This window comes from Uranotaenia lowii, chromosome 2, assembly GCF_029784155.1.
Source record: "Uranotaenia lowii strain MFRU-FL chromosome 2, ASM2978415v1, whole genome shotgun sequence".
Classification (NCBI taxonomy): Eukaryota; Metazoa; Arthropoda; class Insecta; order Diptera; family Culicidae; genus Uranotaenia; species Uranotaenia lowii.
The window spans coordinates 337,300,192-337,318,146 of record NC_073692.1 but is presented as its reverse complement, the minus strand read 5'-3'; the positions used below and the strand labels follow the sequence as shown (position 1 = coordinate 337,318,146).

The 17,955-nt window shown below is 33.9% G+C and overlaps 1 protein-coding gene across 6 annotated transcripts in view; it reads right to left on the bottom strand.

Moving 5' to 3' along the window:
* The window catches only part of LOC129748824 (uncharacterized), a 156,567-nt gene extending 139,179 nt beyond the window's left edge, over nt 1-17,388 (bottom strand). For 2 of the 6 annotated variants that reach the window (XM_055743579.1, XM_055743584.1), the window contains exon 1: nt 16,257-17,378. In XM_055743579.1, the coding sequence (XP_055599554.1) occupies nt 16,257-16,331 (75 nt within the window). In that variant the 5' untranslated portion in view covers nt 16,332-17,378. Of the gene's footprint in view, nt 1-16,256 lie in introns of all 6 variants that reach the window. The other 4 variants (XM_055743580.1, XM_055743581.1, XM_055743582.1 and 1 more) reach the window with 4 other exon arrangements.
* Nucleotides 17,389-17,955: the final 567 nt, after the last annotated feature.

The following is a 17,955-nucleotide window of genomic DNA, read 5'->3' as shown; positions in this document are numbered from 1 at the left end:
CTAGAAAGTCTAGCACTTAGATGTCTTGTACATAACCCAGCCAACATGAAGTCGTAATAGAAATGATAATCCAAATCGAATATTAAGACATTTTTAATAGCCATCGTAAACACGATGGTATTGAGTGATTTTCCATCATTCATTTACGACAAGCTTTGTCTAAAAAAAGTTGAATCGGATAGCAGTTTAGTCAATTCGTAAATATGTCTCCAAAACGTTGAAAATTTACTAATTCAAAATTTACGATTTGAGTGAACTGATTTACAACAACTGGGCGGTCCTTCAATTAACACTCTTCCCGGTCTCCTCTCACAAAAAGAGAATCTCACCCATAGAGCTATAGCGTGGATCATATCAGATGATGAGTTGGCATCGTGGTAAGATATCGGACAGCCAACTCAGAGGACTGAAGTTCAAATCTCGGTCGGGGATTTTTTTTTTTCGTTTATTTTGCTTTTTGTGGGAAAATCGAATCGTTGGAATCTTGTCATTGTAGGTATATCGCCTCCAATTTTGTAGCTATATGCTATTTTGGTAAGTTTAATACAATCTTTTCATCTGGTATATTTGTTTGTTGTTCCTGTGTTATACCTTCATAAATGTTTGCTGGGAATTGATTCTGATCACAAAATCAAAGTTCTATCGCATCACCCTCAGAAGTAATAGTAAAAGAAAAAAAATACATTTAAAAAAAACAGTATCATTATAGATTGGATAAAATGGTTCACAGTTTTCGAAACAAAGTTGAAAAAAAACCAAGATCTTAGATTTCTTCATACGCTATGATTATTTTAGAAGTTTCTGGAACTCTGTAGAAAGCATTCAGTGAATTTTTTAAAGTAATTTTCAAAGCCTCGTGCATCGAAAAGTGCTAATTATCGCTATCCTACCTTTTGTGTGAATATTTTTGTTGATAAATGGAACCTTTTCGACCTGAAATTAGTGTGGAAATCGGTGGAACTAGCAGAGTTTGAAATATTGAAAATAGGTGGGGGAGAATGGGGATACTTGATCCCCTTTTCTTATTTTTATCATATCTTTTTGAAAAAATTTAGCAACTCGCCGTTTTTGGCATTTTCTGACAGCGTGTAATTTCAAGATTATATGCTCCACAAGTTTGAACGATACATGAACCCGTAAATGAACTAGAAGCATTTTTGTGGAAGTAAAAAAAAATTGCGATATTTTTTAAGTGGATTAAATGTTGCAATATTTTTTTCATATTTTGATTCATAAAATTAAATTTGATAGTCGAATGTTTTGCCAAAAAATGCCCTTCGAAAATCAAAAGATCCTCTGCTTACGAGTCCATTTCTTTAAACTTCTCATCCAGCAGTTATTAACCGGTTATATGTTAACTTACTGTGACTTGTTGCTGAAGCCTTATGGCGAAAATTACGAAACAACCGTGCACCCAAGGTAACTACATCATATACAATGAAACTATTAACATCAAAATCAGCAAATATTGGCGACCAGGTGAATGCCAATAAATTATAGGTCAAGGGGGGAAATAAACAAATACAGGAATCTTATTTTGACATTATCAAAAATCGTTAGCATTCCTATGTGGAACGAAATGGCCATAATAGTGGAGTGTGCCGCATGTGATGCCCTTGAAAATCTTTGGAGCTCGTTATAATGTTTTAAGGTATAATTGTCCCGAAACAAATGTTGAGATTGATCATTAATAAATAGCATTTCCATTCGAATCAAAAAAAAATTACTTTGTCAAATTGATTTTCAATTATCGGGATTTAAATTTGTATTCAAATTTTCTGAACACCCTGTATAAATATCTCTAAGAAAACGAAGCCTACCAATATTTTTCAAGAATGAACAGTTCTAAAATTTTGTTCTTTTCATGAAATAGTAAAAAACTTTGGTTAAAAAATCAAAAACACGGCATAATATGTGGTGGTTATATTTAAAAAAAGGGTAACTTGCAACAAACTTAGTTTTTATTGAAAAACCGAATGTCGAAAATCTTACTTACTTACGTATAGTTTTTGATAAATTTTTGATGCCATTAAAGCCACTACGCATAAAAACACCAATTTCAGTTATTTCTGGTTCTGTTGAAACTAATTTTTACACTTTTTCTGAACATAAAGATGTTGCATACATTAAGGGGTAAAAAATACTACAACAAAATATGCTGAAATCATAAAAATAAATGTCTGGACGAATGAAATTTCAATGTTGACAAATGCGTGATGCAAAACAGTCATATTCGAGCATATGGAAACGATATTTAGGTGTCTCTTTGATTTGCATTTTGTTGTACCTTACCCCACGCAGGTAACTGAATTATAAAAACATTTATTAAAAAAAATTGATGATTGTTCGAAAATTATTTTTACACAAACAGTGTTGGAATAGGATCATTAAACCAGTGCAAAGTTTGTTAGTTATTTCATTAAGCCAATCTGTCATACTGGGTAACGATTTTACGGCACCGAAAAATGTCAAGATTTGTAAATTTATTGCTATTTTTTTTTAAGTTTTGAATGAAAATGAAAAACTTTAAAATACTAGCTAAAAATGTGATAAATTATGCCATCATAATTTTGTATTCATTAAAAGTCAACTCGATCACGTTATATAAAATTAAAAATTATATCAGTTCTGTGGTAGATAAATGTTGCATCTAACCCCGCTGTTGCATGATGCCCCGTTTGACGATAGTCTTTGAACATTGTTTTCCTCATTTTTAGGCTATCCAGTTTCTTCTGTGATTCGATGAAAGCTCAGACCTCATCAAATGTAATCCGCTAACGAACCCAAAAAGTATTCCACCCCACCTCTCAAACGGCAAATGCAAATCAAATCCATCTATATCAAGTCCAACACGAACCCAACGAAACGTAAAAGTTTATCCATGTTGTGTATTGGATATTTTTTGGTTCTCTCTCGATTCACCCACTCCAACGCACTTTTATTTCGGAAGGAAGGAAGTTTCCTTGAAAGGATTCCTTTCGAGAGTTGTGGTTTCTGGAGTTCAGTTCACTCGGAAACCAAAATACCTCCTTTTTCTATCATAGGAATTCCTACGAATTGATTGGGTTTCTTCGCAACTGCTGCTGGCCAAAAAAAAATACGATACTCTGCAAATTTATGCCACCTTTAGCATACAAATTGATTCTGTTTCCAGTTTGTTCATTTGTGAAAATGCGTCATATTGTCATATGGTTCCCCCAATTTTCATATCACTCTCATCGATTCGGTATCGAATGACGTCAACTGAGATGATTTCAAAAGGTGACAAATTGTTTGTCATCCAGGTGAGAATGAGTTTTGTTCAGTTTTAAGTTCAAATCTGTTGAAAAAAAGCTCGTTATAATGATCAAGAGTTTAAATATTCAGAATTGATGAAAACAAATATTGCTATTTTATAAATAGCCTGATAACCCAATTAAAATGACACCATGCACTACCGACTGAAAAAAGTTTGACCAACTAATTAAAACTAAAGTCCATATTCTCATCGACTTGAAATCTTAGAACCAATTATGTTACCAAACACAACTTGAAAAGACATCACTTTGAAACTGTTTCTGTGTCCTTGTCCGTGTCAATTCCAACGATAGGAAAAGTGCCCATAAAATGAAATTGATTTCAATCGAATTGCACAAACACAAACGGTTGACGTTGGTAATGGAAAATTGATTCCATTGCCACTGAACGGGTAAGATCACAACTAAGAGCTCTGGTACCTACTTGCTAGTTATGAGGCAACCATAAAGGGGGTGAGAAGCGAGAGAGTCTTCAAAGGCAGAAAGTCGTCGTTCGTGCAAACTGTAATAACCGCACAATCATTCGCAACGCAATGACGCGCGATCGTTGGAAAATGGCCAGACCACACAACTAACAGGCAGAGCCCATTTGGTTCTGTGGAGGTTGCTGGAAAATTGAATTCAATGTTGGTTGTTATTCAATTATTAGCATTCGGACAAATGGCTGGCACTGGAAATAAACTGCTTCAAAGTGAATATAAATAAAGGGTGACATACTTGATTTGTTTTAAATAAATAAATTCAATTTAATGAATAAAAAAATGTGCGTTTATGGAATACAAATAATATAAATCATTATCAATAATCTCAAGTAAAAATGTACGTGAAAAAACTAGAGGCTTGAATCATTCATATGCAGACCACGCACAGTTATTTTGAACAGTCATAAGCAAGGTGCGTATATATAGGAGGTGTTACTGTATGTCAAATTCGCTATTCAGCCATTTGGATCATTTTGGTTTTGAAACTGCGGAACTCATTGAGCTGGTTTACCAATAAACCATTACACAATTGAGCAAATATTCTTATGTTTGCACTCCTCGCCAGCTTACTCTGAAAGTCGGCGAACCGAATATTTTGAAAACCTTGGTCATAATAATGGTTTCATATGAAAATTGACCAAATAAAACAAGGTATAACCCAACAAACATTTGTGTAGGTATATTTCTCTACAAATTTTGTTATCCTATTCATATACATTATAGAATCATCGCAAAAGACTCGAAAAAACATCATTTAGGTAGAGTACAAAAGTAGAGCCAAAATATGTTCATTCATATTTTTAACTTCTGGCTTTAGCGATAAGAATTGTACAAATTGGACGATATTTAACACCTTTTTCGTACATCCTGAAAGTATGCAAGAGAGCGCAAGTTTAGCTCTCAATACATGCAAACAATAACACAAGATGATATGTTCCCGATAATGACGTCATTGCTAGCCATCTTGCTAGTGAGCCTCGGTGAATGCAGCATTATCTCACGCACGCAAAGCTTATCGCCTTGCATCCTGTTCTAAGATTGCAAAGAGGTCATTTGTTTATATTCAAATGAGTTGATTACTCGAGGGAGAATCCTACCTTGTTTTTTTTTTTTAATGTGGCCAGCGACAATATTTGCTGCTTCTCTCATTGGACAATTTTTCCAAATGAACCATCTGATTTTAAGCAGAGAGTAGAACAAAGATGTTTTCTCACTTGAATCCCGCGCGGGAGAACAAATTGGCAAATATGTCGGACTTTTTATCATATCCGATTTAAACCGACTCTAAGTAACCCCTTTAACCAAATAGTCATATTGTGAAGGTTTCATGCGATTTTCAGTTATTTAACATGTTCGTTGCCACGCTCATTATTTAAGTTTTAACTATCCAGACCCAAAGAAATACTCGGAGCGAAAAAACTAGGAGGGAGAACTGCAAGATTTGCAACGTGTGACTAAACTGCACGTGTGGCTAAGAGAGCGTCACACGTTTTTTATGTGACGGAGCCTCCCAGGAAATACACCCATTACCCGAATAAGTGTCCAATGGCGACGAACGTTTTAAAACATTTTAAAACTAATTGAAAGCCACCATCTTGGATTTCAAGATGGCGCACGATGCCGTTAGATAGCGAAATTCGACTTTTACTCGTAGAGACCATTCGGCCCTTACCCAGATTGTGGAGGTTTCATGCGATGTTCAGTCATCTACAGCATGTTCTAGCTAAGCGGAAACCGCCAGATTAAAGATCATGTTGGCGGCCTTCTTCGCACGGTCCTGTAATTAGTAAAATCTTTTCTTATGTGGTTCTGCGGAATAAACGCGAAATTGCCAATAACATTTTTCTAGAATCTTCTATGAAAATAACTAGCAACACTGTTGAAGAATTACAAACGCATTTTTGGAAAGGTTTTTTTTTCAAATAATTAGGAAAATTATCAAATTCATCATTATATTTTTTCTACTCAAAAAAACCTTAAATTGAATTTCTGAAGTGCATTTTCGAAAATCATATTGAAATAAGAATGAAAAAAATGTATCTAACCAGGTTTTGAAGAACTTTATCAAACACGTTGTGATAACTGACGATGAAAAATAAATGAAAATACTTAAAAAATTCTTTTAAACTAAAACTTTATTTTTAAACGTAACTATTTTCGAGGAAGCACATATTCTTCTTCTTGTTCGCATAGTTCGCTATCACGTCAATTTTTACGAGAGCCGGGAATAGCACAGTAGTGTTTTTAGCACAGTTATTTTGATGTGCACATCAAAATAACTTCTTTCTTTCATAATTAAAAGTTGTTTTTTCTAGCAAACAGTTAACAAAGCTACACACTATCAATCTTTATTTAAAAAAAACTAGTAATCTTTTTTTCCACTTCTTTTTGTAATCTTTTTTGTTTTCTTTAAAACTACGCCCAAATATGTCTACAGAAACAATGAATTAAAAAGAAAAAATGATATTTTATTGAATGATTAAACTGTAACTTCCTTCCAAAAACTTAAAACTGCCTTCTGTCTTCAATGGAAATAATCATTGATGAAACACCTTCCTTAAATGCTTTTGTAAATTTTCTAAAGTGTTGCCTATTATTTTCACAGCTACTAAAAATACAAAGTTTTAAATATGTTAACGAGCTTTGATCACCGCTGATTCTTATTGGCTTTTTTAGTTGATACTTTTCGGTGAATTTGAAATCAAATAAAAACAATTCTTTTTACGTTTCGGCCTACTACCTTCAGCCATCCTCAGAAAACTATATTATAAACAAAAAACTTAAATTAATACAAAAAATTCTTCACAATATTCCATCACAATTTCACTGCACTTTTGCACTTACGATTTGTTTCGCCGCGTGCTTCCTGAACGGCTGTCTTACTTGATTTAAGTCCGGTTTTGAATCGCTTCTAGCAGCTGGCGTCTATCATTCCCGGTGTCGTCGTGATGTTGGTTGTTGTCGTCGTGTTCGGTGACGTCGTTTTTGAATCCGTCGTTTTAGTTGCGAATTGTGGCGTCTCTCTTAGTTTTTTAATAATAGAGCTATATATTTTAGAAATTTCAATCGAATCTTGCTTGATGTTTACTGTTCTTCCTTTTTTGAGTTTTATGTGTAGTGTTTCAGCTGTTTTTCGTTTTCCTTCTTGGTTTACTCTTTCTAAAATATATGCTTTGTCGAAGTTAAACTTATGGTTCTGTTCTATGGCATGTTGTGTCAATCCTGTGGCTCTGGTGTTTTGTTTGAGACTCGTTTTATGATTTTTAATCCTTTTTTCCAGAGTTTGAGATGTTTGTCCACAGTATTCTTTCCCGCATTCACAAGGAATTGAATATACCACATTTGTCTGTTTTAATTTTGGAATTTGGTCTTTCGTTTTTGTGAATAAACAGGTTTTAATTTTGTTGATTGGTCTCGAGGATGCAATTATGCCATGATTTTTTAGTACTCTACTAACTTTTTCGCTCAATCCAGGAATGTATGTTAGTGAGACGTATTTTCCTGGATTTTCCGTAGTGCTGTTGCTTAGCGAGTTGTAAATAGCATCTACCCTCTTTTTTAAAATGTATTTGATGAATTCATCTGGGTAATTATTTAAATGAAGTATTTTTCTAACTTTATTGATGCTCATTTCACGTTTTTCAACGTCGCTAAGTTTCAGTGCCCGGTCAATCAATGCAATCGCTGTGTTCTTTTTGTGTATATATGGACTTTCTGAATAATAATCCAAATATCTTCCGTTTTCTTGTTTGGTGTACCAGTTTTTCTCAATCTTTCCCTGACATCTAGAAAGTTTGAGATCCAAGAAACGCAATGAATTTTCAGTTTCTTTTTCCAGCGTAAATTTTATGCTTGGGCATTGACTGTTAAATTCGGCTAGCACGCAATCTATGTCGTTTTCATAACCTACTATCAAACAGTCATCGACGTAGCGTTTGTACATCACGAGGTTGATACCTTTATCTCGTAGGCATTGGATGGCGGTTTCCTCAAGTTGTTCCATCAAGAGAGACGCATGGGCACGCCGATGGGCTCTCCTCTATCCCCGGTAGTAGCGTCTCTCTTGATGGAACAACTTGAGGAAACCGCCATCCAATGCCTACGAGATAAAGGTATCAACCTCGTGATGTACAAACGCTACGTCGATGACTGTTTGATAGTAGGTTATGAAAACGACATAGATTGCGTGCTAGCCGAATTTAACAGTCAATGCCCAAGCATAAAATTTACGCTGGAAAAAGAAACTGAAAATTCATTGCGTTTCTTGGATCTCAAACTTTCTAGATGTCAGGGAAAGATTGAGAAAAACTGGTACACCAAACAAGAAAACGGAAGATATTTGGATTATTATTCAGAAAGTCCATATATACACAAAAAGAACACAGCGATTGCATTGATTGACCGGGCACTAAAACTTAGCGACGTTGAAAAACGTGAAATGAGCATCAATAAAGTTAGAAAAATACTTCATTTAAATAATTACCCAGATGAATTCATCAAATACATTTTAAAAAAGAGGGTAGATGCTATTTACAACTCGCTAAGCAACAGCACTACGGAAAATCCAGGAAAATACGTCTCACTAACATACATTCCTGGATTGAGCGAAAAAGTTAGTAGAGTACTAAAAAATCATGGCATAATTGCATCCTCGAGACCAATCAACAAAATTAAAACCTGTTTATTCACAAAAACGAAAGACCAAATTCCAAAATTAAAACAGACAAATGTGGTATATTCAATTCCTTGTGAATGCGGGAAAGAATACTGTGGACAAACATCTCAAACTCTGGAAAAAAGGATTAAAAATCATAAAACGAGTCTCAAACAAAACACCAGAGCCACAGGATTGACACAACATGCCATAGAACAGAACCATAAGTTTAACTTCGACAAAGCATATATTTTAGAAAGAGTAAACCAAGAAGGAAAACGAAAAACAGCTGAAACACTACACATAAAACTCAAAAAAGGAAGAACAGTAAACATCAAGCAAGATTCGATTGAAATTTCTAAAATATATAGCTCTATTATTAAAAAACTAAGAGAGACGCCACAATTCGCAACTAAAACGACGGATTCAAAAACGACGTCACCGAACACGACGACAACAACCAACATCACGACGACACCGGGAATGATAGACGCCAGCTGCTAGAAGCGATTCAAAACCGGACTTAAATCAAGTAAGACAGCCGTTCAGGAAGCACGCGGCGAAACAAATCGTAAGTGCAAAAGTGCAGTGAAATTGTGATGGAATATTGTGAAGAATTTTTTGTATTAATTTAAGTTTTTTGTTTATAATATAGTTTTCTGAGGATGGCTGAAGGTAGTAGGCCGAAACGTAAAAAGAATTGTTTTTATTTGATTTCAAATTCACCGAAAAGTATCAACTAAAAAAGCCAAAAAGTTTTAAATATCAAACTATTTTTTTTCATTCAAATATTTTTATAGTTGAAAAGCATTTTGGATTTGACAATTTAAGGTGGATGTGAGTAGCCAATCAAGCTAAGCTAAGCTAAGCTAGTGTTGCCTATTATTTTCACAGATAGTTCTAGAACTTTTTTGTTAATGATCTCAAAATTTTCTTTAAAGTTCATACAGATTTTCCATATATGTATGTATTTGATTTAAAATATTTTCTCGAAAATATTGTGACTTTTTGATAATTTTTAATGATTCTTTGAAGAATCAAAATTTAAAAAAGTAAAATTTGAAGTTGTAAGGATTAGTTGAAAGTGAGAATTCTAAATATTTGTTTGTGGGTTTTAATCGCATTGCTTAGAAACAAAATGAAATATATAAAAAAAGTTAATCACCGGTACTTTGATACAATTTTTTTTTCTTATTTCCGAACTAAATATGATTTCCCTATAAAAAAGATAATGATAAAAAGGTTAACCTTTCAGCTTTATTCTCTTCAAAGAAACCCTCTGATGTTAAATGTTGCATATCATTTTTAAATGACGAGTACAACAATATTATAACTAGAGAACAAATCTTTGAACAAAATATTCTGTATTTAGATATTTGTTTTCCGAGATTTTCTTCATGAAATCTTTTTTCTGATATTTTGATAATCTTGTAATATTTGAGTAAGAAATCCCAAACAATTATATATATATATATATATATATATATATATATATATATATATATATATATATATATATATATATATATATATATATATATATATATATATATATATATATATATATATATATATATATATATATATATATATATATATATATATATATATATATATATATATATATATATATATATATATATATATATATATATATATATATATATATATATATAAACTAGCTGATCCCATACGAACTCCGTTTCGCTTTCAACTTGGAATATGTCATTAACAGTTTGTATGAAGTCCAATTGCCAAGCATTTTCCAGATGCACTTCTGAATTCATTGCTAAATAATAATTGCAAAAATTTTGGTCGATCACTTTGAAATCCCAAATTTGAAATTAGAAATCCTTTGACCGTGCCAAAAAACCACGTGTATAAATATCGACTCGATCATTGCATAACAACGCAATTATTGCCAAAAAGCTAAACCCCTTTCGGGGGCTCTTATACAATCTTTGATGACTGAGATCGATTGCCCTTTCCTCAAAACTCCCGTGTGCAAATTTTCAAAGCAATCCATGGTATAATAACGTCAATATTGCTAAAAACAGTGAAAAAATCATTTATATGGACGATCCCTTTCGTCGACCCCTGCAAAGCATTTGACGTCTGAAATCGGTTACTCGTCCCTGAAAACTACCGTGTGCAAATTTTCATCCCAATTCGATGTCAAATAACGACGATATTGCAAAAATATTGAAAGGTTTATATGGACGACCCTTTTTGCTGGCCCCTTACACTGAATTTAATACCTGAAATCCATTGCTCATCTCTCAAAATTTTCGTGTACCAATTTTCGTCTGAATCTGATGTATAATAACGACAATATCGCATCAACAATGAATAGTTAGAATGGACGACCCCTTTGGCCGACCCCTGATTTTAGTTTGGATAAGTGAAATCAGTTGTTTGTCCCTAATAAATCCTATGTGCAAATTTTATCGATAAACCGATGTATAAAAACGTCAATATCACTAAGATACTGAAAATTTAATATGGACGACCCCTTCTGCCGGCCCCTTACACTGAATTTGATACCTCAAATCGATTGCACGTCACTCAAAACTATCGTGTAGAAATTTTCATCTGAATACGATGTATAATAACGTCAATATCGCAAAAACAGCGAACAGTTAATATGGACGACCCCTTTGGCTGACCCCTTACCCAAAATTTGACACCTGAAATCGATTGCTCGTCTTTCAAAACACTCATGTGCAAACTTTCAACACGATCCGACGAAAAGTAACGTCAATATCGCGAAAACAATATTTGTCTTCTATGGACGACCCCCTTCAGAAGGGGTCATCCGAAAATCTAAAAATATTTTTCAACCTTCCTGGTCATAATGAGCATCCATGCCAAATTTCAGCTCTCTAGCCCTTAAGACGGCTGAGTCTATAGAGGACAAACAAACAAACAAACAAACAAACATACAGAAATTGCTTTTTATATATATAGATAAAGGCGTTTTCTTTTTGAGACCATCACGTAGAAACGAACGGTTGAAATGAAGTAAATTTTGGTATCCGTACGTTTTTCGGGTAAGATATGGTTTGTTTATCAGGTTCAAGAATCTCACATTTTATGAAAGGGGGGACCCCCACAGAAAATCAATTAAAAATAAGACACAACTTGATCAATTTTTAAACATTTTTTATTTAAACTGATTCACGAAAACGAAGAAGTAAAGGACGTGCAAATGAAGTTAAACATTTATTACTTTTTTCAAGCGGTTGGAAGTGATCAAGAAATATCGTTTATTAAATAAGTGAAGTGGAAAAAAAATATAAATGCTTAATTGAAGAGAGTTATTGAAGTATATTGAAATTCAATTACAATAAAATATTCGTAATAAATTTTCTGAATTTGTTCAATTTTATATATTTAAGCGTCCTTATACGTAATGGGTTTGAAGTGTGCTTTAAGATTGATAACGAGAAATCAAGTTTTTAATCAAAATCAGAACTTAAAATGTTTTGTTTTATGATTTGCTGAAATTTTTCATAACATGTCCTTGAATAGACAATAAATTAAAAGAACAAAAAAACTTCGATTCAGATACAGTTTAAGCGATTCGCCGGATAGTCTATTAGGGTATTTCTTTACGAACATTAACTTACTGAAAGGCTTCAGTTCTAACCTCTTAACAAGAATGAAACGATTATTTTATAATAATGATGTTTTCGCCCTTTCGATAAACCGTTGGAGTTTTCATTTTTTTATTTTAAATGCTAGCTAGAAAACGCTACCTACACAGCAAAAAATTCTTAAAATATACGGAAACTAAAACGCAAATAGTCTAATTTTTTACAAGTGTTATTCGAAGGAGGATAATATTCAATTCTTTTTTATGTTATTTTAGTCTTTTTTCATAAAGTGAATAAAAATACATTGTTTGCTATAATTTTACATTCCATTTTTACGGTCAAGCGGTCAATGAATTTTATTTCATAAATAATGTAAAGTTGTATATGTTTGATTTAGAAGTTCATGAACATGTTTAACTTGTGTTGCGCGGGTCGTATTCAAAGTACACAAGTAAGAAAATTATTTGGAAACGAGTCATTGACATAGCTCCAGCACTTCCCGATTCCTTAAAAAAAAACTTTTATAAAATAAAATGGCCGGACTTCGACCAAACCAAACTGAGCGCCATGAGAAAATTTTAAAACAATCGAAATTGAATCTCGTACAACTCCTATTCTAGATCTAAAAAGCGAGTATGTTTGACTGATTTTCCTGAAATTTTTTTGTCAACCACAGGTGATCCTGACCGAAAAGTAATAATGTTCCGGGCGGAACCGAGGATCCGAGTGACGCGTCACTGTACTGGGAATCATCGAATGAAACAAAAATTCTAGGCAGGCGCTGTTCGTGTTGGAGGGTGATATTTTTTTAGGTTAATTTTGTAAGTAAATGCAAGATTAAAATTATAAACGGCATAACGCGGTATATTCTTTCATAGACAACCGAAAAAACTTCAATGTATGACAAAGATTGCTAATATTTACGATAATAAATCATAAAATTTACATCCTTGTGTATTTTTAAACGACGGCTTTCGTCATCCGATTTCGTGCACTGTTTTCGATTTAAATTTACACGTTTCAAAAAAAATTCTTTTTGTTTTTGTTTCGATTATAGTCGTTTTACCATCTTTCATGGCATTCGAGACTTTATATCAACGATGCAGTTGGCGAATAGTTATTGAATAATTTATACGGTACAACTGCGTTCGATGTTTACTCTTGGGCTCGAAATCACGGGCATCGGCTCAGGAGACAACAGACTTGCCAACTGAGCTAGCCACAATAAAAAATTATATTTTTGAAAAAATACATTGTAATAGAATATTACACCAAAATCAATGTACAGTTTTCGTGCATCGTTTTCAGTCTAAAATTACACGATTTTTTCTAATACGTTCTGATAGTTCTAATACGATATAATTTTATATTTCCCCATCTATAATTCTGTCTCAACATTAAAAATAAGACTTGAATCATTGGCATCATGTCAAATATACACATGCACACAGGAAAAAAAAATCACCCATTTTTGAGTTAACTAAGTTAAGTTACCTAGTTTAAATAGTTGCTTATCACTTTTCGATATAGTTTTTAGCAGGCCCGTGTTGAACAAAAAATTGGAATGTGATTTCAATGCTTCTAAATAAATTTTTCCTAAATAAAAATTTGGTAATGGAATTCTAATCCATTAATGTCGATATTAGTTCAAAAATTTAATTTCCAACTCGAACTTTGAGTTAATTTTTTTATTCTGAATATATGATTTTCGAATGATATTTGAATAATTATTTCTGAGATCATAGTACTGTGTACTAGCTACTGAATAATGGATTTGGATTATTATTTTCTTAGTTTTAGCTTCAATTCTATTTTAAAATGAGAATGATAAATCCAGATAATGAGTTTGAATATCGAATCTATAAACATTCTGAATTGTTATATTGAATCTCAAACATACACCAGAATCTTGTCTCAATATTCATCTGCATTTTCAGTCCAACTTCTGAATGCATGACTGAGAACTTTCGACATTCTTAATTCTGAGTTCTGAATCAAATTTGTGATCTGTGTATTGAGAATCTAAAATTGAAACATCATAATGAGCCTGAACTTTTAATCAAAATTTTATATATTAATTCTGAATCTAAAATTTGGATTCTGAAATTAGAATTTAAGAGCAAAATTTAACAAACCGAACAATTCTGGCTTTAATTTCCAACATTTAGTGGAAAAAGCGAACATTGAAGAATGGAAACACGAATAAACTGTGCCCATTTCTTATTATGTATTATGCAGTGTCCGGCACAAAAACGCTAATCCGCTAATCGCTCATTAGTCCGCTAACTTTCGGTTAGCGAATTAAATTTTCTCGCTATATTTTTCTTCAGCTAGCGGATAACAAAGTTCCGCTAACTGAAGAACGCTAACTCTTTGAAGTGTTAACTTGATCGTAGACTTATAAATCATAAATTCGGCATCATTCAGATTTAAAATTTTGAATCCGATCAGGTATTTAAATTTTCGTCAAAGATTTATTTCAGAAGCTATTCGACCTTGATTTTGACTGGAATCATAGAAATGGGCGTCTTTTTTAATTGCCTTCACTTGAATTTATGTCTTGAGCATAAGCCTTCTTTGAATATAAAAGAAATGAAAAAGTTGTGAAAATGGAAATTTCCAGAACAAAATAAGTGCAGTTATGTCAAAAAAGATAAAAAACTATTTAGGACAAAACAAAACATGTACCTAAAGAGAATGTTTGCAATAACTGATGAAAAAAAAAAATAATAAGCGGATGAATTTTTGAAAAATTTCATTCCAATTTTTTTTCTTTTACTTTCCACAAAATACGCTTACTAAAACTAAAAGTGGACTGACGCAACTGATATGTACAGAAATATTAAAAAATAAGTTCGAGGACTGCCCCTATTGATATCATTTAACAACTTTTCTAGTAAATATTATAATTAAAGATGGTTGAAAAATTTGCTTGTTGTTTTGCTTATCTTTTTCAAAACTTTCTACTATCGATTAGCTATCAGCGCTTTATTATAGATCGATAACTTTTACGCAACATTTAGCGGTTTTAATTAGCGATCGCTAACTTTGACCGAGTTAGCGGTCTAATTAGCGCCGCTAACTTTTCAGTTAGCGATGCCGAACACTAGTGTTATGTATTATTATGTAAAATTTTGAATTAAAGTTTACTTTTGATTAGCTTCAACTTTTTCTGTACGAAGAATTTCAAGAGAAAAAAATGTTTTCCACTACATAAGGTTTATCCCGGTGTTGTTGTCAAATTTCCGGTTATTTCCCAGTTTTCCCGATGTCATTTTAAAATCCCGGTTTTCCCGGTTCGTTGGCCACCCTGATAGAATTTTCCTATACAAACAGAAAAGTTCAAATTTATCCATCTAAACATTTCTTAAATATTCTGCAAAAAATCTTGGATCAATTTTGAACCAAAACGAAGCTCTAAAAGACGCTGAATTATGAGAAATCGAAAAATGACCCCAAATCGAATCAGTCTATTCGTATATGTTCCGGGATATCATGCTAAACAGCTACACTGCCGTGATACGTCGGAGTGACGCATATATGTATTTTGAATTTTCGTAAATAAGAGTGATATTCTCTTTTTCTCCATTTTCCACTTTTCCGGGTTTTTTCATAAAATGCACACACATATACAGATGAGTGTCATGCAACTGCAGAAAATAATGAGAAAACTTTAACAGCAGGTGTTTAGTTTGTTGTACACATTATTAGTTTTCTGTTTGCAAGGTAGGTTTATAAAAGTAACATGATAAAGTTTAAAGGAACGATAATTGTAGGAAGAGGTAAGAACGATATTTTCAATTGTAATTTAATTAGTCTAAAACCAAATTCAAACTGCTTTCTTAATTTTTCAAACACGAATAAAAATGTTATGATGAGATGACCAATCTCGTATTTATGTTTTTGAACTCTGAAATGTAATTTATATATTTTCATTTTTACGTTTTGAAGTATTTTCGTTCATGAAGAATTGTTTATTTAAAGAGATCTGAATATGTAATACCAAATTTAGACCAAATTTTCGTGGGTAGAAATCACTGCAAAGTATAATTTACGGAGATTGGAACACCCACTATTCATTGTAAGCCTACTTTCAGGCAAAGGATTCCAATAATCCCAGCAACCGGTGCCGAAAACCACTAATATCTAGCAACGATAAATCATTTACAGTCGCTTTAGTTTAAATCATTTTTTATGCTTGGCTCTATAATGTTTGTAAGCTACTCACATTATGCAGCACCAGGAAGAGCAGCATCGACATCCTCAGCAGCATTTTCGGTGGCAAAATTCCTACTCGAGTCATTTTGTTTGGTGGGAGCACTTTCTGAAGATATATTTTTTTCTTTTGGATTTGAGATCAAAATGAACTGTTTGAAAATTGAAAATTATTCCAACACTGAAACAAACTTCGTGATCGGGCTAAGCAATGGATGAGCACGCGTTACCGTTCGGGAAAACTTCAGCAGCTTCCAATCAGTGCATCAGAGTGTGATTCCGATGGGTAAGTTATTTTGGAAGGCGTGCTACCCACCCCGAGAATAACTGGAGCGAGCGTACCGTTGAAAGATTTCGCTTCTGTGCTTTTTCTGTTTGTTTCTCTGGCACTTTACCGGAAACCACCCACGCTCTGTTTAAGGGTGCCACTCGAAGGACGACGTTAGACGGTTTTGATATCGAAGAAGAAGCAATATCGACACAAACACTTTTAGTCGCTGCTTTGTTGAAGCATTTACACTTGGAACAGTTGAGATGCACGGGAACACTATCCGCCGGAATTCTTACCACGGTACGACCTGAGGCAGGTTGGAAGTACAGAGAGCAAAAAAACTTTTCCTGAAGACACCTTCCCCTCAATCTGGTTGAGCAACAGCAAACCTCCAACACGTATACACCGCACAAGGTAAACCACCACAGGACGATGAAGGAAGAGAGCAAAAAAAAATCTATGTAGACGATACACGCTGCAGGGATGCTGTGGGGAAGAAAATTCAATTAAATTCCTTCTTGTCGCAGATTTTGCCCGTTCCCTTCGGGCTGTTTAGTAGCACAGCTAATCCTTTTAACAGAGAAACAGGAATTCCTTTTGCTGGAACGCACAAAATCAGCACACACACGCTTTTCACTTCATGGACAATCACAAAAAATCACTCCGAAATGCAACAATTTTCCTATTTCTCCCACACACGATGCTCCACGCGATTCACAAAGTATCACCAAAACAACCGAAAAAAAGCCCAAGAAATCCTTGATCCTGGGAAAGCTACAGCAGCAACTCACAGATTCCTCCCCAAAGCCCGAAGTAAAAAGTTCTGCACCGCGGCTTGCGTGTTGCTCAGTCCTGCGACGGGAATCGCCTGAAGTCGGACCCATTCGGTGCTATCCTTTTTATAGGCATCTTCGGGTTAAGTTGGATCCCGTTTGGCCATGGATACGATTGCCGAGATCCGCGAAAGCAACAGCCCACCGGAAAGCTCCAGGCTTCGGTCGGCAACAGCCACCCAGAGACGGTTGTGATGAATGAAAGTGCCGAGTTTGCGCAGATTGAAGAAGGTCCGAACTCGTGCAAAGCACGGATACGTGCCGCGAAACATGTGAATTTGGAAGCTGTCCCAAAGCTCCGGATTTCATTCAGAAATAGGAAGGCGAAAGTTTACTCTATTTAAGAAGATGTGTGAGTGTGATTTGAATCTGATATACCCTCAGGAAGCTTTTCTCGATTGAAGCTTTCGATTCCTTCCAGCTTGAATCGGATGGAGTTTCGGAATCAAGTGGTTCTCAAATGCGCCTAGCGGATTCAATGTGTCTACACACGATTGAGGGAAATGATGACAAGACAAAATATTTAAAAAAATATTTTGAGGTTGATATGTTTTGAACATATGACATGTTTGTAAAATGCCTCTATCCGAAAAAAAAACAGGCTAAAT